Below are 19465 nucleotides of genomic sequence, written 5' to 3' on the forward strand. Positions count from 1 at the left end.
GATCTTTATGATTTTTTCAGACAACAATATATGCTATATACCTAAGCATTCGTTGAAATTTGAAGCCTCTAGCTCTTAAAATGGGGCAGTAATTACGAAAAGTTCCTTATCTGAACAATCGGTTGTGGGGGATATATACTATATATACGACCGATCTCATCAATTTTTTTAGGCAACAATATGTGCAATATACGAAAGTATATGGTGAAGTTTGAAGCTCAATCTGTTAAATTGGGTAAGATATTACAAAAATCCTCTTTTTCTGAAAAATCGGTTGTATAGAGGATATAAGCTATAGTGGTCCGATCCGGTCGGTTCCGACAAATGTCTAATCGGACACCCAAATACACCCGATCACCAAATTTTATCAAGATATCTCAAAAATTGAGGGACTATTTTGCATACAAACAGACAGACGGACAGACGGACATGGCTAAATCAACTCAGCTCTTCAACCTGATTATTTCGGTATACTTAATGGTGACGAAATTAATATACCATTTCATTTTCATGAAAGGTATAATTAAAGGTACTAATGAGGGTTTTAAAAGGGAGTGGCCCTTAGTTGTATATGTGAAGGCGTTTTCGAGATATCGACCAAAATGTGGACCAGAGTTACCCAGAACATCCTCTGTCGGGTACCGCTAATTAATTATACACGTAATACCACGAACAGTATTCCTGCCATGATACCAAGGGCTTTTGATTTCGCCCTGCAGAATTTTTTGGTTTTCTCCTACTTAATATGGTAGGTGTCACACCAATTTTTTTCTAAAGTTATATTTTGCGTCAAAAAACTAATCCAATCACCATATTCCATCCCTTTTTTCGTATTTGGTATATAATTATGACATTTTTTTAATTTTTCGAAATTTTCGATATAGAAAAGTGGGCGTGGTCATAGTCGGAATTCGCCCAGTTTTTATACCAAGAGAAAGTGAGTTCAGATAAGTACGTGAACTAAGTTATCGTGTTAACGGCCGAGCGGAAGGACAGACGGTCGACTGTGTATAAAAACTGGGCGTGACCGATTTCGCCAATTTTCACAGAAAACAGTTATCGTCATAGAAGCTATGCCCTTACCAAATTTCACAAGGATTGGTAAGTTTTTGTTCGACTAATGGCATTACAAGTATTCTAAACAAATAAAATGAAAAAGGGTGGAGCCACGCCCACTTTGAAATTTTCTTTTATTTTTGTATTTTGCTGCACCATATCATTACTGAAGTTGAATGTTGACATAATTTACTTATATACTGTAAAATGCTCTATTTTTTGTTAAAATTTGACTTTTAAAATTATTTTTCTTAAGAAGTGGGCGTGTTCGTTATCCGATTTTGCTAATTTTTATTTAGCACACATATAGTAATAGGAGTAACGTTCCTGCCAAATTTCATCGTGATATCCTAAACAACTGCCAAATTGCAGCTTGCAAAAATTTTAAATTACCTTATTTTAAAAGTGGGCGGTGCCACGCCCATTGTCCAATATTTTACTAATTTACTATTCTGTATCATAAGATCAACCCACCTACCAAGTTGCATCGCTTTAACCGTCTTTGGTAATGAATTATCGCACTTTTTCCGTTTTTCGAAATTTCCGATATATAGTGCGATTTGGTTCATTTTAAATAGCGATCTGAGATGAGTGTCCAGGAACTTACATACGAAATTTCATTAAGATACCTCAAAATTTACTCAAGTTATCGTGTTTACGGACGGACGGACATGGCTAAATTTATTTCTTTTTTCGCACAGATCACTTTGATTTATAGAAGTCTATATCTATCTCGATTAGTTTATGCCGTTACGGGGTACCGTTCTGCGAACAAAATTAATATACTCTGTGAGCTCTGCTCAACTGAGTATAACAAGAGACGTCAGTCTGCTACTCGTAGCCATTTGCTCGATGGTTTCTATGAGGAAGTCGCTGTTGTTGTTTTTTTTTTTTTGTGAGATGTGCATAAAATGTCTTCTATCGTGGGATATTTGTGTTTATTTTTCCGACTGTGCTTAACTAATTAATTTCGTTTCCAAAAATCACAGTTGCATAAGGTGCCTATACCGCATGGATAAATGGTATGCAATTCAAAAAACTACCTCACAGAAAACATTCGGCGTCAATTTTTTTATTTCCAGCGAGTTACTCGCCACTCGTAGCAAACTGGCGGCTCTTATTATCACTTAACCTCTTTGGTTATATTAGCTATCATTACCTTACTACCTATGAGCATTACTTGTATTTTTTGCATGAGTCTACGGTCGATATTTTTAAGACGAAAATTTCTAATTTCTTAAAAATAGAAAGTATTGCTGAGCTCTCAGCTTAAATTGAACCAACACCGCCAGCGAGAGCGTGCTTTAACCTTTCTTATTCTTCCTCAACTCGAGCTCCATGTTGTTGTTGTTGTTGTAGCGATAAGGTTGCTCCCCGAAGGCTTTGGGGAGTGTTATCGATGTGATGGTCCTTTGCCGGATACAAATCCGGTACGCTCCGGTGCCATAGCACCATTAAGGTGCTAGCCCGACCATCTCGGGAACGATTTATGTGGCCACATTAAACCTTCAGGCCATTCCCTCCCTCCCTACCTCCAAGTTCCATGAGGAGCTTGGGGTCGCCAGAGCCTCGTCTGTTAGTGAAACAGGATTCGCCGCGGATAGGTGAGGTTGACAATTGGGTTTGGAGAAGCTATATATTGCGCTGGCAACCTGAAAGGTTGCGCTACACAGCCCCTTGAATCTGGTATTTTAGTCGCCTCGAGCTCCATCTTGTTTGATGGTGTTAAATTGTAATAACTTAAATTCTACAGCTTACAAATAGTACAAATATTCCTTAGTAGACCAACATATAGGATGATTATGATGGTCTACGCGTTGACTGTCATGACACAACCCACGAATGCACTATTCCTAGAATATACAAAAGAAGTTTCCATTGCTAAATATGTTCACATAAATAATCGTATTTAAAATTTACTTACTATTCTCGCCTGGAGATAAAGTGATGTGAATATTCTCACGACTCAGCATAGGTTCTAAAAAAATAATTTTTCATAAATATTTTTTTATTAAGAATGGAAATTTGTTTAAACTGTTGCGAAGCTATGGAAATTTTGTTAATATAAGTCACTGTTGGTCTCTCTGCAGAGTAGAGTATGCAGCCAATTGGTTGTCAGTGACACCATTGTTTAATGTAAACTTTACAGAGAGTTCCACAGGCACTTTTGTATTTAGGCCAAGGCGAATTCAGTACCAGGTAGTGTAATGAAAATTTTCTTTTGACTTCGCTTTGCCACCGCCTGGTATGCATTCGCCTTGATTTAGGCCGCCAACTGGCAATAATAATGGCGGTATGTATAAAATTACAAATTATAAATTTGTCGATAATTTTTTAAGTCGACTGAAATTAAATTACAAAAAAGTTAAACAATACATGGCAAAGCATTCAACTTTTATAGGATAATATAAATATAGTTTAAAAAAACACTAAATAAAAATAAAATAAAAATATTTTAAGCACTTCCTTTATAAAAATGGACAAAAATCAACGAAGAATGTCTCCTTATATAAAGGCATATTCTTGCTAAACTTTAATTTTTAAATTTTGACATAGAAATTGCAAAAATATTTATGAGAAGTGGAAAAGTGGAGCGCACATTACTTGGATTGGAAAGTTGGTAGGAAAGGAGATATTATTAGTCAATCAATTGCGCTCCACCTTTATATTTTTACTTCTCATAAATATTTTTGCAATTTCTATGTCAAAATTTAAAAATCAAAGTTTAGCAAGAATATGTCTTTATATAAGGAGACATTCTTCGCAAATTTTTGTCCATTTATATAAAGGAAGTGCTTAAAATTTGTTAAGTTTTACGCTTGTAGATCATTGAGAATTAAGCTCTAAATTTTTAGCCTCTAGCTCATCGAGAAGTTACTTAAAACCCGGTTTCAAATTTCCAAATTATTATCTAATTTTTTCGATCCGTGCGCCATCTAACGGAATTTTTTCTCCTTTTGTTCATTTGTCACGGTGTCTTAACCTGTCTCTGAGGTCTCATGTTTGTAGGTCAATGAGAATGTACTTTAAAATCGATCTCAAATCAAAAACAATTTCCAAATTCTGATCTATGTAAATAGTTAGATCCGTGCCCCACCTAACGGATTTTTTTCCTTTTGTTGCATTGTCACGGTGTTCTAACCGTATGTATGTATTTCTAAACGCGAAGTTGTAATGATGAATAGTTCGACTCAGAGTTCGGCTTTGACAGATAAGCGCGCTATTCATACATATGTTAACAATATCTCAACTTTTTAAAACTGAAAAAGACAAGTTAGAAGGTCGTTTTGTTTTGTTGATTTTCCGACAGGGTGAGTAATTCATTATCATCCCCTTGTCTAATTGTCTAATTTGGGTTGGACACAACCTGGTTTCGGCGTTGTGCCATCATCAGTGTCACTTTTCGCTCGCAGATGACGAAAAACCGTTCCAATATACACCAGTTAATGTCATGTTGTTGTTGTAGTAGTGCTAATAAGTCATAGCTTACGGCAGTAAAGTATTTGCCTGAACAGTAAATTGTTGTTATTGTATTAACGACAAAAACACTTCCTGAAGGTTTTGGGGAGTGTTATCGATGTTGAGGATACTTTGCCGGATATAGATCCGATTTATATGACCACATTAAACATTCTAGGCCATTCCGCCCCACCCCCTAGTTCCATGAGGAACTTGCGGCCGCCAGAGCCTCGCCTGCTAAATATGTGTATGATACATTCATATTTGTAACAGGATTCCCCTCGCGTAGGTGAGGTTGACAATTGGGTTGCGGAAGCTTTGAAGCTTTGTATTGCGCTTATCAACCCCTTGAATCCAGTATATTACGTACAGTTTAACGTCTATCGACCATACTTAAAATGGAGGCATTATTATTTATGTACTTAAAGAGAATGCGATTCTATCAGTCTTCTTAAGTATAAGGCTACGAAGCTTGCAGCGCTTTCAAACTAAACTAGCAGCAACTAGCTTTTATCTAAAAATGCAACATTCGTTTACGCTGAATATCAAGAAGTGATCAATAGATCACGAATCATTCATTGAAAATAGCAATCGAATGTGGATAATCGCTAAACGAGCTGGCTTCGCTGTGTACCACATTAATGTTATGGACTCCATGATACATCTGTATACGTGAGGAAGTCCTCTTAAACAGACCGTGGGCAATCATTCGAGGTTGTTGTTGTTGTAGCAGTGCTTCTCCTCACCCAATAGGTGCGACCGATCACAAATTGTCATCAATATCCTCTAACGGGAGTACAAGGAAACTTGCTGTTTCAACAGGGGTGGACCATAAAGAAAGGGGTGTTAGAGGCGTTGGTTCCACATTACAATTAAAGAGATGGTTGGTATCATGTGGGGACACATTGTAAGCGGGGCATACATTTTGTATGTCGGGGTTGATTCTGGATAGGTAAGAGTTTAGCCTGTTACAGTATCCAGAACGAAGTTGAGCCGAGGTTGTCTTATCTTGCTTTGTGAAAATTCTGGTTTACGTTTTACTTAACTAAGATAAGAAATCTAAAGTCCGCCTAATAAGGCGTTCATGCGCTCCGCCTCTATGAGAAGCGGAAACAGATTTTAATCAAATATTGGAAACACAAAATTCCCAACTGTCATCTTTTAAATATTGAAGTTTTTTTTTTCTAAACAAAGCTGGTCTCAAAATATTTCTTGGCGAATGATGTTCAGATTCATAAGGCCCTCCGACACGTAGGAACCCATTTTTCAGTAGCTCAACAGTAGCTGCAAATTATAATTAATGATTAACTGATAAGTTATTGTTAATAAAAACTTTTATTTATAATAGTCATAGTTATCGATTTTTCGATAGGATTTGGGCTCAGGAAAAAAAGTTCCATTACGAAAACCTAAAAAAAACTAATTTTCGAGCCTGCGATAAAAAATGGCGAAAGGGTCAATTTTTCTACCAAAACACTCCCCAAAACCCAAAAAATATTTTTTTTTGTTTTCAAAAAACTATTATCGCCAACGTTTTTACAACAGTTTAATATTTTTTGGGTTTTGGGGAGTGTTTTGGTCGAAAAATTGGTTCTTTCGCCATTTTTTTTCGCTGGCTCGAAAATTATTTTTTTGGGTATGCGTAGTGGAACTTTTTTTCCTGAGCCCGAATCCTATCGAAAAATCGATGGCGCGATATCGGTTAACTTTCGTCCATATAAATCGACCCAGGTTAACGTATATATACATATATCATGTAAATTTTATTACGTATAATCATGAATTCGTTGATTTATATCGTTTTTATTATAATTATTTGTTAAGATCAACAGGGCTGATCCACACAAGTTATATTATCACAGCTTATGTTACTATTTCCTTTTTCTTAATTTCGAAAACCATTAGAAACGTTTTCTTTACATGCAGCTAAAGTATTTTGTATTTAAAAGATCTATAGCGGCTTCGACAGCTGTTCAATAAAGAGGTGAAGACTAGAGAGCTAAAGAACCCATTCTTCACAATCTTCGACACAGATAGATCATACGAGTATGAATAAATAACGGTGCTTAATTTCTCTGAAGGAAAGTGAAAGAAGTGAAGGTTCGTTTTTTTAAAAAACGCTTGTAAAGATTTGTGATATTGTGACTAAATTTGTATACTACATACTAGGATTTTTATACTGCCCTTTATATGCATATGTGACGCTCCGCGAGAAAGGGCCCCTCGAATGATGTTGATTTTACACGAGGAGCAAGTATGTTAGGTCGTGTGCGCTAGCTTTTGTATTCCGGCTCATGCGCGGCGCAATTCCTGTCGACTTTAAATTGCTCATAACTCAAAAAGTAACAAAGATATCCATCTCCGGTTTTTACCAATTTCGAGAACGAACTTTCATTAGTAAGAAATCGTTAACAAAATTTTTTTTCCAGTTACATTTAGATTGATTCACAAGCAAAAAACTATTTTCTCGTTTTTCGAAGTTAGTTTGAAATACATAGATCATGACTTTCGAAGTTCGTAATTGGGTCCTTCGTTATAAGCATTTTTCTTTATTGGTTGTTGTTGTTGAAACTGCTTCGCCCCATCCAATATATGCGACCACTCACTAATTGTCATCAATGTTCTCAAACGGTAGTCCGAAGAAACTTGCAGTTTTAACAGTGTTAGACCAGAGGGATAAACGATTAAGTTTTTTTGAGGTTAAGGACCAGAGAGATAAACGTGTTAGTGGTGTTGGTTCGCACCCCAGCGGGTTAGGGCAGGTATGCGTGTCGTAAGAGGCGACTAAAATACCAAATTGATTCAAGGGGTTGTGTAGCGCAACCGTTTCAAGGGAATGCCATCGCAATATATATGTAGCTTCTCTAACCGAATTGTCAACCTCACCCACCCGTGGCGAATCCTGTTTCTTTAACCGCCGAGGCTCTGGCGACCCCAAGTCCCTTATGGGTCTAGGGGGTGGGAGAGCGGTTTCATGTGGTCATACGAAATAGTTCCCGAGATGGTCGGGCTAGTACCTTAATGGTGCTTGTTACCGGAACGTACCGGATCTGCATCCGGCGAATGACCGTCAACCTCGATAACACTCACCAAGGCCTTCGGGGAGTATCCTTATCGCTACAACAACGTGTTGGTTCCATACAGACATACATACATCAGGTATGTCGTGTTGATTATGGATAAATAACAGTTTAAGCTATTACAGTTTCCAGATCGAAATAGAGCTAGAGTGGTGCGCGTCTCCCTGGGGAGTGTGCTTTCCTCAACTGCGAGGTTGGGGTATTTGTCTTTAAGAACGTGGTACACCGGGCCATCCCAGGCATAAGAGTCCGACATCTTTTTATGGATGTCTCTAAAGGCCTTTTAATGCTTACGGAGATGATTTCTTAAGTTTCTGGAAGGCGGGGCTTCTTCAAACAATTATTTGTTGAGATGCACGGGTTTCCAGGTATTTAGCTTAAACTGTTTGTTCAGCTTTTAATTTCGCATTTCGTATTCATGCTGGTCGGCCTGCCTTCTTTTCTCATAGGAAATTATTAATTTCCTTACCAGCTTATATAACAGGTATTATAAGGTATCAAAAGGCAAATCTTCGAAAACAAAAATTACATATGTAGCTACTTAAAAAATTGTTAGCGGATCGGGTAATATGACAAATGTTTTTTCCATGCATTTTCATGCAATATAAGAATTTCCCTAGCGGGTCTCGATTCAGCCCTAACCTCAAAAAAACTCAATCGCCAGTGGTTAGGGCCGATACTTTCAGCCGATTCTGGTGGGATACAGTGCATCAATATGCATAGGAGTATATATCCGCCATTAATTTTTTTTGGTGGCTGTGTACAGATGTCTTAAGAGCGAACTCTTTAGAAACTCATAAATTACACAGCCACACGTAAAAAATAGTATGTGGATCTGGTAATGTGATACATGCACTCTCATTTATTTTGATAAACTGACTCCTGATTCAGTCCTAGCCTCAAAAAATAAAAACGAAACAAAACTCACTGGCGATTGCGCATTTTATAAGGCTAGGGCCGAGCTTTAGCCATCTAAATATATGTGATGTGTTATTTATCGTTTTTCATTATTTCGAAAATGTGCCTTTCACTCCTCAAATATTTGTTCTAAAAGCATTAAATTAAAAAAAGCAATTAATTTTTAATTTCTTAAAACTGTTTGCTTATTCTACCGGAAGCCAACAGAAGCACTAGCATCACTAAAGTAATAAAAAAAAGAAAACCCAAAGAAAGACAACATTGAAAACATATTGTAACGAATTTACTTGCAAATCCTCTTATTTGCCCTTTTGCTAAGTTCGTATCGCTAAACTGTTGAATAAAAAGCTCCAATGTTGAATAATGGAAAAATGGCCTTTATTAAAGTACTTCACAATAACACTTATACTTTGCAACTAGCTTGCTTAACAACCAAACTGATTGATAGTTGAAATGAAACTCTACTATTGCCCGCCAGATTGCGTGCTTAATCAACAATTGCTTGATAGCTCAACTCAAACTGAATTCCAGCGCCTCTACATTTGCTGCCTTTTATACTCTCTGATTTCAACGTTCGCATCTTCCAGGCGCTTCCAGAATCTACTAGTTTCCATCAGCTCTCAAACTTTTCAGCTGTAACTACAATTGCACGATTTTATAGCTTCTCTCATTGCATACTTTCAGGAGTATCTAAGATATATGCATGTGTTTGTGCATTGATTCTCCGCTGCTCGTATACGTACATGGCACATATGTGTAGACGCAATTATTGTTTCGTTTATGTAGATACATAATGATTGATCTATGGATGTGCATGATATCACTGTTTAGCATCGGCTTAGAGATAGCAGCACCCCTTAGTTTTGCTAATATTCGTAACAATATCTTCCAAATTAGCATGGATCCAATTTCAAACTTCAAATGATAATACCTATGTTTTGAAGGCTAACTTTAAAAAATTGGGGAAATTACTTTTGCTTACGGATCAATATTTTCATTGGTTAAGTCCAATATTCAGCCGTATGTCGAACATTGTTACAGTAAAATTGTAAAGCTTTATACTCTGAGTTTTATAATTAGTAACAATTACTGCGGAATGAAATATAAACACAATTATTGCAGGACTAAACGCCTTTTTAGCTGCATGCAGTACATCCACTTACATAAAAAAAAAACAAGATTTAAAAGCATAAATCTGAGCTTAACATAAATTAATTCATGCATTCCGTTATTGTTAACAATAAAACAAAAAAAATTTTTTTAAAACTAGTAGTACAAGTAACATATAAGTTTAGCATATTTATTGCATTGGTAAAATAAGGCGCAACGCATAAAAGCAATCGAACGCAATGCAATACGATTAATATAGCGCTATTCAGCAGCCACCGGCCTAGCAGACGTGGAACCCGCAGGCGAACGCGCATTGCTACCCACTGCACCCACATTCACACAATCATCACCACTACCAACAGTCCCCTCGCGAGAACCTAGTGCAGTTGGCGCTGCTGCAGCTAAAGCTGCCGCAGCAGCTGCTGCCGTTGCTGAATTAGTGCCCATTAACAAGGTAGAGTGTGGTGTAGTAGTAGCAGCTGCTGCGTCGCCAGCTGTATGCACAATTCGTACCGTACCGGGTAATATGCGAACACATTCGCACGCCTCGCATATATTCAATTGTGGATGATTGAGGAATGTACACATGGAGCATGGCCAGCATTCAAGTGGTTCATCATTATCAGCATCACCGCCATCGGAATTCGAATCGGAGTAGTCTTCTTCGTCGGTGGATTGTGTTTGTTGGTTGCTAAAGTTATTTTGACGTTGCTGATAAGCGTTTGTTGATTGCGGTAAATATGTTGTATTTGGTGTTACCGCTGTGATATTTTGACTGTTACATACATTACTGCCAGCAGTGTGATGTTGTTGTTGATGTTGTTGTAGGGAAGCTAAATCAGGTTGTTGATATGAATAGGGACTCTGTGGCGGTTGCTGCGTTAGCGGCCGCGGCGGTCGTTGACGCGGGAATGGTTGCTGTTGCTGATGTTGCAGTTGCAATCGTTCGACATCGCTTACCTGACCTGTAAGTTTAAGACATATTGTTGCAGTAAATTTCGCTATTTTATTGTTAGTGTAATTATCTATCGAAGGCTGAGTGAATGATTGCTTATTTCTTAGAAAACAAAAACGGTCTAACTCTGAACATGGGTTAAGAAGCCCACTGGAATCATGGCAGGAATACTGTCCATGGTATTACATATATAAATAAATTAGCGTTACCCGACATATGATGATCTGGGTCACCCTGGTCCACATTTTGGTCGATATCTCTAAAACGCCTTCACATATACAACTAAGAGCGACTCCCTTTAAAAACCGTCATTAACACCTTTCATTTGATACCCGTGTCGTACAAACACATTCTAGAGTCACCCCTGGCCCACCTTTATGGCGATATCTCGAAAAGGCGTCCACCTATAGAACTATGACCCACTCCCTTTTAAAATACTCTTTAATACCTACCATTTGATACCCATGTCACACAAACACATTTCAGGGTTACCCTAGGTTCATTTTCCTACATGGCGATTTTCTCTTATTTTGTCTCCAAAGCTCTCAGCTGAGTATGTAATGTTCGGTTACACCCGAACTTGGCCTTCCTTACTTGTTATATTTTTTTAATATTTACAAAAAAATCATACACCGAAGAGCAATAATTTTTAAGCAAATAAATTGATAAAATGTGATGTGAATACCACAATTTTAAATTTTTTTCTTGTATTGAACCAAACTACAAAACAAACATGAAAGGGACTTAATATAAAGGTATAAAAAATTAAATTTTAAAAATTGTGGCCACCGTGGTGTGATGGTAGCGTGCTCCGCCTACCACACCGTATGCCCTGATTTCACACCCCGGGCAAAGCAACATCAAATTTTAGAAATAAGGTTTTTCAATTAGAAAAAAAAAATTTCTAAGCGGGGTCGCCCCTCGGCAAGCGCTCCGAGTGTATTTCTGCCATGAAAAAGCTCTCAGTGAAAACTCATCTGCCTTGCAGATGCCGTTCGGAGTCGGCATAAAACATGTACATATGTCCCGTCCGGCTAATTTGTAGGGAAAATCAAGAGGAGCACGACGCAAGTTGGAAGAGAAGCTCGGTCTTAGATCTCTTCGGAGGTTACCGCACCTTACATTTAATTTTTTTTAAATTAAATTCTTGGTTTTTCTAATTTCGAAAATTAGCCTTATATCCATGACGGAACGATACAAGGTGGCACCATGGTGACATACCTACAAACATAAATAAAAAATCCATGTATTTTGTCTTTGTAAATTCGATGGATAAATGTTAAAATCGTACTGCGCCGGAAGTTGAGGTATCAAATCAAATAAAAAAAGGTTATAATCAGCTGTCCCATGCTGCCACCTTGTATCGTTCCGCCATGTTTATATCTTATTTATAAGGTGCAATTTAAATAATTTCAAAAGTAAAAGTCTGGGCGTGGTTAGCTTTATCTTTTTATTTGAACGGTACAGTTTTTTTTCTTCTTTCAAAAGACAGATCTTCGAAAAGGTAAAAAAACAATAAATTACACGCTCACACAAAAAAAGTTGGAGGTAATGCCCCACCCTTGATTCCTTGTATTTTGATGCGGAGCGCAGCATATTGGCCATAGCTTAAAAAAAGCTTGCATTCCAGGTATTTTTATACTCACCTGAGCAGAGCTCACAGAGTATATTAATTTTGTTCGCATAACGGTACCCCGTAACGGCATAAACAAATCGAGATAGATATAGAATTCTATATATCAAAATGATCTGGACGAAAAAAGAAACTCATTTAGCAATGTCCGGCCGTCCGTCCGCTGTAATTTGGCAGCTGAGTATGTAATGTTCGGTTACACCCGAACTTAGCATTCCTTACTTGTTTTTTTATAGGTTTTGAGGTTTAAACCAAACCACTACATTTTCAGCTAAGATATCATAACAGTCTAAGTCTAAAATCATATAACTCAAAAGCAATAGTCCAAAAATAAAATACATTATAAACAAGGTGTCTAAGTTCGGGTGTAACCGGACATTAAATACTCAGCGTGAGCTTCAATTGCACATTTCATTTCAGATAAATTACTTTTCCACATAATACGTGGCACCGCCCGTTTAAAAAAAAATGTATCTCCATTTCCTCTTGCAATAACTTTATATATATATAATAACTTGATAAGTGAAATATCATTGATTCAAAACTATTTTTCGCTAAGATATAGCTTATTATTTTCGTCTACGACCCTTTTAAAAATATTTTATATAAAAGTGGGCGTGGTCTTTAACGGATCTCGTACATTTTTTCTAGAAACATTTCCTGCTATAGGGAAAATTTGCGTACCAAATTTTATTACGATCGGTTAATTTTTCTTCGAGTTATGGCTCCCGAAACATAGACAATTGCTTAGTCATAAAAGGGGCGGCCATTTTTTTTAAATTTTAAGTTTTTCCTATTTATTGTTATAAATACACTTGGGAAATGAAATACCATTGATATAAAGCTCTTTTTTGCAAAGATATAGCTTATTTTATTCGTCCACGACCCTTTTAAAAATCTTTTATATAAAAGTGGGCGTGGTCCTTAACCGATTTCGTTAATTTTTCTTCAAAGCATTCCTTATAGTAAAGGCAACCTCTCTGCCGAATTTTGTTACGATAGGTTTAACGATTTTCGATTTATGATTTATATTTGTAAAATTGATTTTATCACAAGTGGGCGGTGCCACGCCCATAAAAAAATTTTTTTTTCAAATTTTTATCAAAAGTCTCAATATCAGTCCACACGTCAAATTTCAACATTCTAGGTGTATTATTTACTAAATATTCAGGTTTTTTGTGTTTTCCAAAATGTTATACATATATATAAAAAGTGGGCGGGTTATCATCCGATTTCGCTAATTTTCAATACCAATCTATTCTGGGTCCAGATAAGCTCGTGTACCAAATTTGGTGAAGATATCTCAATATTTACTCAAGTTATCGTGTTAACGGACAGACGGACGGACGGACATGGCTCAATAAATTATTTTTTTTTCGACACTGATGATTTTGATATATGGAAGTCTATATCTATCTCGATTCCTTTATACCTGTACAACCAACCGTTATCCAATCAAAGTTAATGTACTCTGTGTGCAAAGCACGCTGAGTAAACCAATCTAAAATCGTTAGGGATATTTTGCGATTCATACTATTTCGACTTCTGCGATGATGACTTGTGACTGAAGATATAACGTTTTTGAAAATACAGCCTTTTCAACGACGAACAAAAAAAAAATTGGAACATAGCTCTGAAGTAGCGAATTTTTCAATCAGATTCTGAAATAAGACTTCAGATAGGGCGCTTTTTAAAAAAATTCGAAATAGAAAGCTCTTGCACTCAGCCTTGGATTTGTACTATTTACTTACCATATCGTCTTATATTTTCAATTTCATTCAACATTAGTTGACAGTCACTACGTAATCTTTCTATTTCATAATCCAGTCTCTCAGATTCGCCAGGACTTAAAGTTTCAGTCAGCATGTTGATCTCCTCCTCGACGTGACCAAGCTTTTGTTTGTTCTCCCGAAGTGCGGTAGCCAGCTTATCACGTCGCGTTTTTTGTCGCCTTATAGTTTCGGCAAGAGCTGTAAATGAAAAGACAAAATATATATTTTTATTTGCATATAATAAACTTTAAAGATTATTAAATGAGTTAAACAAAAGGAAGAGCCACATGTTTTCTTATTAGAGGGGTGGCATTTAGAGTCAATGACCGTCGAACCTGTTCACGGATGGATGGAAAAAAAGGTAGTATAAGAACATTCATTCACTGACATTGATTATTGTAAAACTAAAAAAAATGAGAAAAAATTCATTCTCATTGGGGGTAAATATAATCGAGATTGTCTATAGGCAGCGGAAAATAGAAACTCCTTGGCATTCTAGAGCTCGAAGTGTCTACTCCAGCGGGTTAGGGGGTCAGAATATACCCGCGGTAGGTATGCCTGTCGTAAGAGGCGACTAAAATACCAGATTCAAGTGGCTATGTAGCGCAACCCTTCAGGTTGCCAGCGCAAGCTCCTCATGGAACTTGGGGGTGGGGAGGGAGGAATGGCCTGAAGGTTTAATGTGGCCATATAAATCGTTCCCGAGATAGTCGGGCTAGCACCTTAATGGTGCTGTGTTACCGGACCATCACATCGATAACACTCCCCAAAGCCTTCGGGGAGCAACCTTATCGCAACAACAACAACAACTACCGAAGAAGGAATTTCCAAGGAATTTCATTCTCAATATGCAATTTACTCCTGCAAGATATGAATATTTTATTCCAAATCCATTCGTATTGAGCGGAGGTCGATAGTTCCAAACCCAGTGGTGCATTTTAAGAATGGGTTCAATTTGTCTGTCCAGACTTAGCAACATCATTCATTAGGGAAAGCATATGTTTGCAGTTATTATCCTCGTTGACTCAATTTTAAAAGATTTGAGCTTTGATAAGAAGCCTCTAAGTTCGTACAACAACAAAAGCATGCCCAGCTAATTTTTTATTGTGATTTTATAGGAAAGAAAGTCTTAACCATCGAGGAGGGCGGCCATAGGACAGATGCAGTGCGTTCTTTGTTGTTATGTAGGAGTCGTTTGCTTGAGCAGAATTCGGCCGTCCCCCTAATATATTAGTTCCACAAAGTTTTAACTCCCTACGATACCTTTTCATGAATAAAAAAAATCTGTATGTAGCTAGCCTTGACTGATTCCCGTCCCATAAAGTATACGTATATTAGTATGCCTGTGTTCCCTTGACAAGAGTGACCGTTCCCGATACTTTTCAGAAGCAGGTTTGATGATAGGCTTTCAAGGGAAAGGAGAAGAATTTTTCGTTCTTTACACATTAGTAGCGGCAGAGGGATGGGAAGCATTATTTATTTATTTATTGAACTTATTTATAGTTATCAACTGAAGGCGATTCTTCGCCCCAAGCTACCGATTTTTATACCTTTCATGAAAATGAAATGGTATATTAATTTCGTCACGAAACCCAAAATTGTAAGTCCTTAAAGGAAAATAGATAGACCCCCCATTAAGTATACCGAAATAATCAGGTTGAAGAGCTGAGTTGATTTAGCCATGTCCGTCTGTCCGTCTGTCCGTCTGTCTGTTTGTATGCACTAGTCCCTCAATTTTTGAGATATCTTGATAAAATTTGGTGAGCGGGTGTATTTGGGTGTCCGATTAGACATTTGTCGGAACCGGCCGGATCGGACCACTATAGCATATATCCTCCATACAACCGATTTTTCAGAAAAAGAGGATTTTTGTAATATCAATACTCAATTTAACAGATCGAAGCTACAAACTTCACCATATACTTTCGTATATTGCACATATTGTTGCCTGAAAAAACTGATGAGATTGGTCGTATATATAGTATATATCCTCCACAACCGATTGTTCAGATAAGAAACTTTTCGTAATTACTGCCCTATTTTAAGAGCTAGAGGCTTCAAATTTCAATGAATGCTTACGTATATAGCATATATTGTTGTCTGAAAAAATCATACATATCGGTGGTATATATAGTATATATATGGTGGAATATATATAGTATATATATATATTTTCGCAATTTTAGCCCCATTTTAACAGCTAGAAGCTTCAAATTTCACCGAACGCTTACGTATATTGTTGTCTGAAAAAATCATAGAGATCGATTGTATTTATAGTATATATCTCATACAACCGATTGTTCAGATAAGAAACTTTTCGCAATTTCTACCCCATTTTAACAGCTATAAGCTTCAAATTTCACCGATTGCTTACGTATATAGTATATATTGTTGTGTCAAAAAATCATAGAGATCGGTGATATATATAATATATATATGATGGTATATATAGTATATATATATATTTATATATATTTTTTTTTTGCGATTTCGGCCCCATTTTAACAGCTAGAAGCTTCAAATTTCACCAAATGCTTACGTGTATAGCATATATTGATGTCTGAAAAAATCATTGAGATCGGTGGTATATATATAGTATATATCACATACAACCGATTGTTCAGATAAGAAACTTTGCGCAATTTCTGCCTCGTTTTAACAGCTAGAAGCTTCAAATTTCACCAAATGCGTACGTTAATAGCATATATTGTTGTATGAAAAAATCATAGAGATCGGTGGTACATATATTATATACCCTATATAAACTGTATTTTTTTGCCCCTTTTTTACGGCTAGAAGCTTCAAAATTCATAACATTTCATCAAATAGTTACGTTTACGTCATATATTGTTGAAATACGTGATTCGTAGTCATAGTTTTTACACGCAGACAACAAAAAACCTGAAACTTTGCATCCTCACACAAAGTACCTACTTATTTTTTATTTTATATTTATCTTAAAAATCGTTTAGGTATGTAGATCTGTTCACTAGATATTTCTTATCTTATACATCCGATTATTCGGAGATTACGAACGTGATAAGATTATTGTTCAGCCCCATTCATGAAAGGTATGAAGTCTTCGGCATAGCCGAAGACAGTCCCGTCCTTACTTGTTTAAATATGAGTAAATACCTGAATAACGGAACCGTTTATGAAACTAACTCTGCACAAGAAAGCGGGACATGCGTTGGTTATGTCGGGGTTCATTCTAGATAAGTAAGAGTTTAGCCTATTACAGTATCTAGTTCGAAGTTGAGCTAGAGTGATGTGCGCTTCCCTATGGTGGTTGCTTTCCTCAACTGCTAGTTTAGAGTATTTGTCTTTAAGAACGGGGTTCACCGAGAAAACCCTGGCAAATCCGACGCTTTGTTGTGAATGTTTCTAAGGGCCTTTCAATGATCGTTTTCTTCATAAGGCTGAGTTCTAAAGTGCCGGATTTCTTCATAATGCTAACGGAGATGACTTCTAAAGATCCTGGGAAGCGTGGCTTCTTCAATTAGATACCTATTGGACTTTAGGTATAATTGCGGTTGTGTGCTCGACAAAATGTAGATCCTAATCGAACTCACACCCAGGTTTTTTGGATGTAAGACAGTCTGTGGCGGAATGTCATCGACGTGGATGTCTAATGTGGTCAACATTTGAAATGTCCATGTTGTAAATAAGATCTCCAAGCATTAGGACAGTGTGTTGCCATTATTTTGCAGTCATCGGCAAAGGATACAATTGTAACAATTTGTCTGTGTGTTGATGGCGCTTAGCGCGGTGGTTGGGCTATGCAGTTTTTAAAAACCATGATGATAATTGGCCAGCCGCAGGATGGCTTCAAGTCTCCTGCGCTAGCTGGTTTTCCAGGCTTTAGTAGTGGTAACACTCGCGCCATTTTCCATTTTTTAGGGTTGACGAAAGTGGTCAACAACAGACGCCAGATATATTTTTGTCCCTCACAGCCAAGGTTTTTAAGCATCGGCATGGCAATCCCGTCCGGGCCTACTGCTTTGGATGGTTTAGCAAATTCGGAGGCTCTCTTCAACCTCTTTGGAGGTGATGGTAATAGGGGACGCTCTGTGTTTACGGCTGTGTGCGCGTCTTTTGGCCCGCCGTCTAGATTTGTCCAGCAAGATAATTCATTACATATTGCCGAAAAAAACGCTCGCGCATTTCTTCGGACTTTGTCGACAAAAGCGATGGATATTTAATCATTGTGTTTACTAGGGTTTGAGAAGGACTTTTATGCTGGTTCGCCGGGTACAGAAATATCGGAGGGAGCAATATTGTTGCCAAAGATGGTTAGCTTTGTGTTATCTTCTGATTCAAATTGAGGAATAAGGAATTTGCTCGTAAGTTCTGTGTGGCTGATGGTATAACGCCAAAACCTATTTGTCCCAAACTAAACGGGACAAGGTTGATGGGAACCAGTCTAACATATTTCACATGGAAAAAGATGATTAAAAAAAATAGGTTTAAAAATTTTCTGACGCCAGTGGGATTAGCTAAACATACTTAATTTTCATCGAATCTAAAACTATTGCCACTTAACATGACAGCCAATAAAAACATACATACATATATAATTTTAGAAATCGAAAGAACACAAAAATACTTCTATCTATAAAATAAACAAAAATAATTTGGGAGATGCCGCCGACCGTTGAAAATTATTAACTTAATCATGTTAGCCCATTCAATTCAATTGTTCACAAAAACACGCCCACGTTCTAAAATAGATTTATAGTGATACATCTGTGAGTAAAAAATAGCAACAAAGCTATTTGTAAATTGTGATTATTTATTTGTTAAACGGTTTTATTTAGGTTGACTTGACAGGCTGGACAGCACTTTTTTTGTAATTGAAATTTAAGTAACTTCCCAATAAGCTACAAGCTTGAAACTTGGAATATAGTTCAGAACCCGATGACAATGCAATAATTAGAAAAAAATCGCCGCTAGGTGGCGCAAGGATCGAGATATTCACAAAAATCGTATTTGTGGTCCGATTTGGCTCATATTTGGAACACATAATACATAGAAGAATAGTAAGCGACCTATGAAAAAAATTGCCGCTAGGTGGCTCAAGATGAGTAGTACCTAGGACCTACCTAATTATTTTGTAGCTTTTAGTATTATTATTACTTCATGTAAGTATTGTTTTCAATAAAACCGTTTAACTTAATATTTTTTTTAAATTATTTCATTTTAATTATATTCTTTAAAAAAAATCGATAACGCGTAAATACAAATTTCGCAAATATAAAACAAAGGATATTGAAATTGATGTATATTGGAACGATTTTCCGTCATCCCTTTATCCACCCTGTCGGAAAATCAACCAAACAAGATAAGTCAGATATTGAAATTCTTAACTTTTTATAAGGGATGCCATATATCTAAAAGGTTTAATGTGGTCTTATTAATCGTTCCCGTGATGGTCGAAGTACCGAGCTTGTTACCGGAACGTACCGGATCTACATACATATAT

At 36.9% G+C, this 19465-nt stretch overlaps 1 protein-coding gene across 6 annotated transcripts in view; it reads right to left on the minus strand.

Annotated features, from left to right (window-relative positions):
- Positions 1-527: 527 nt before the first annotated feature.
- Tab2 (TAK1-associated binding protein 2) overlaps positions 528-19465 on the minus strand; it is a 136375-nt gene continuing 117437 nt past the window's right edge. For 4 of the 6 annotated variants that reach the window (XM_067771806.1, XM_067771808.1, XM_067771805.1 and 1 more), the window contains 2 exons: positions 13963-14181; positions 5897-10588 (listed from right to left, as the gene is read on the minus strand). In XM_067771806.1, the coding sequence (XP_067627907.1) occupies positions 9885-10588; positions 13963-14181 (923 nt within the window). In that variant the 3' untranslated portion in view covers positions 5897-9884. Of the gene's footprint in view, positions 2910-2980; positions 3035-5896; positions 10589-13962; positions 14182-19465 lie in introns of those variants that run through there. The other 2 variants (XR_010950597.1, XM_067771809.1) reach the window with 2 other exon arrangements.

Source organism: Eurosta solidaginis, chromosome 3 (genome assembly GCF_040869045.1).
Source record: "Eurosta solidaginis isolate ZX-2024a chromosome 3, ASM4086904v1, whole genome shotgun sequence".
NCBI lineage: Eukaryota > Metazoa > Arthropoda > Insecta > Diptera > Tephritidae > Eurosta > Eurosta solidaginis.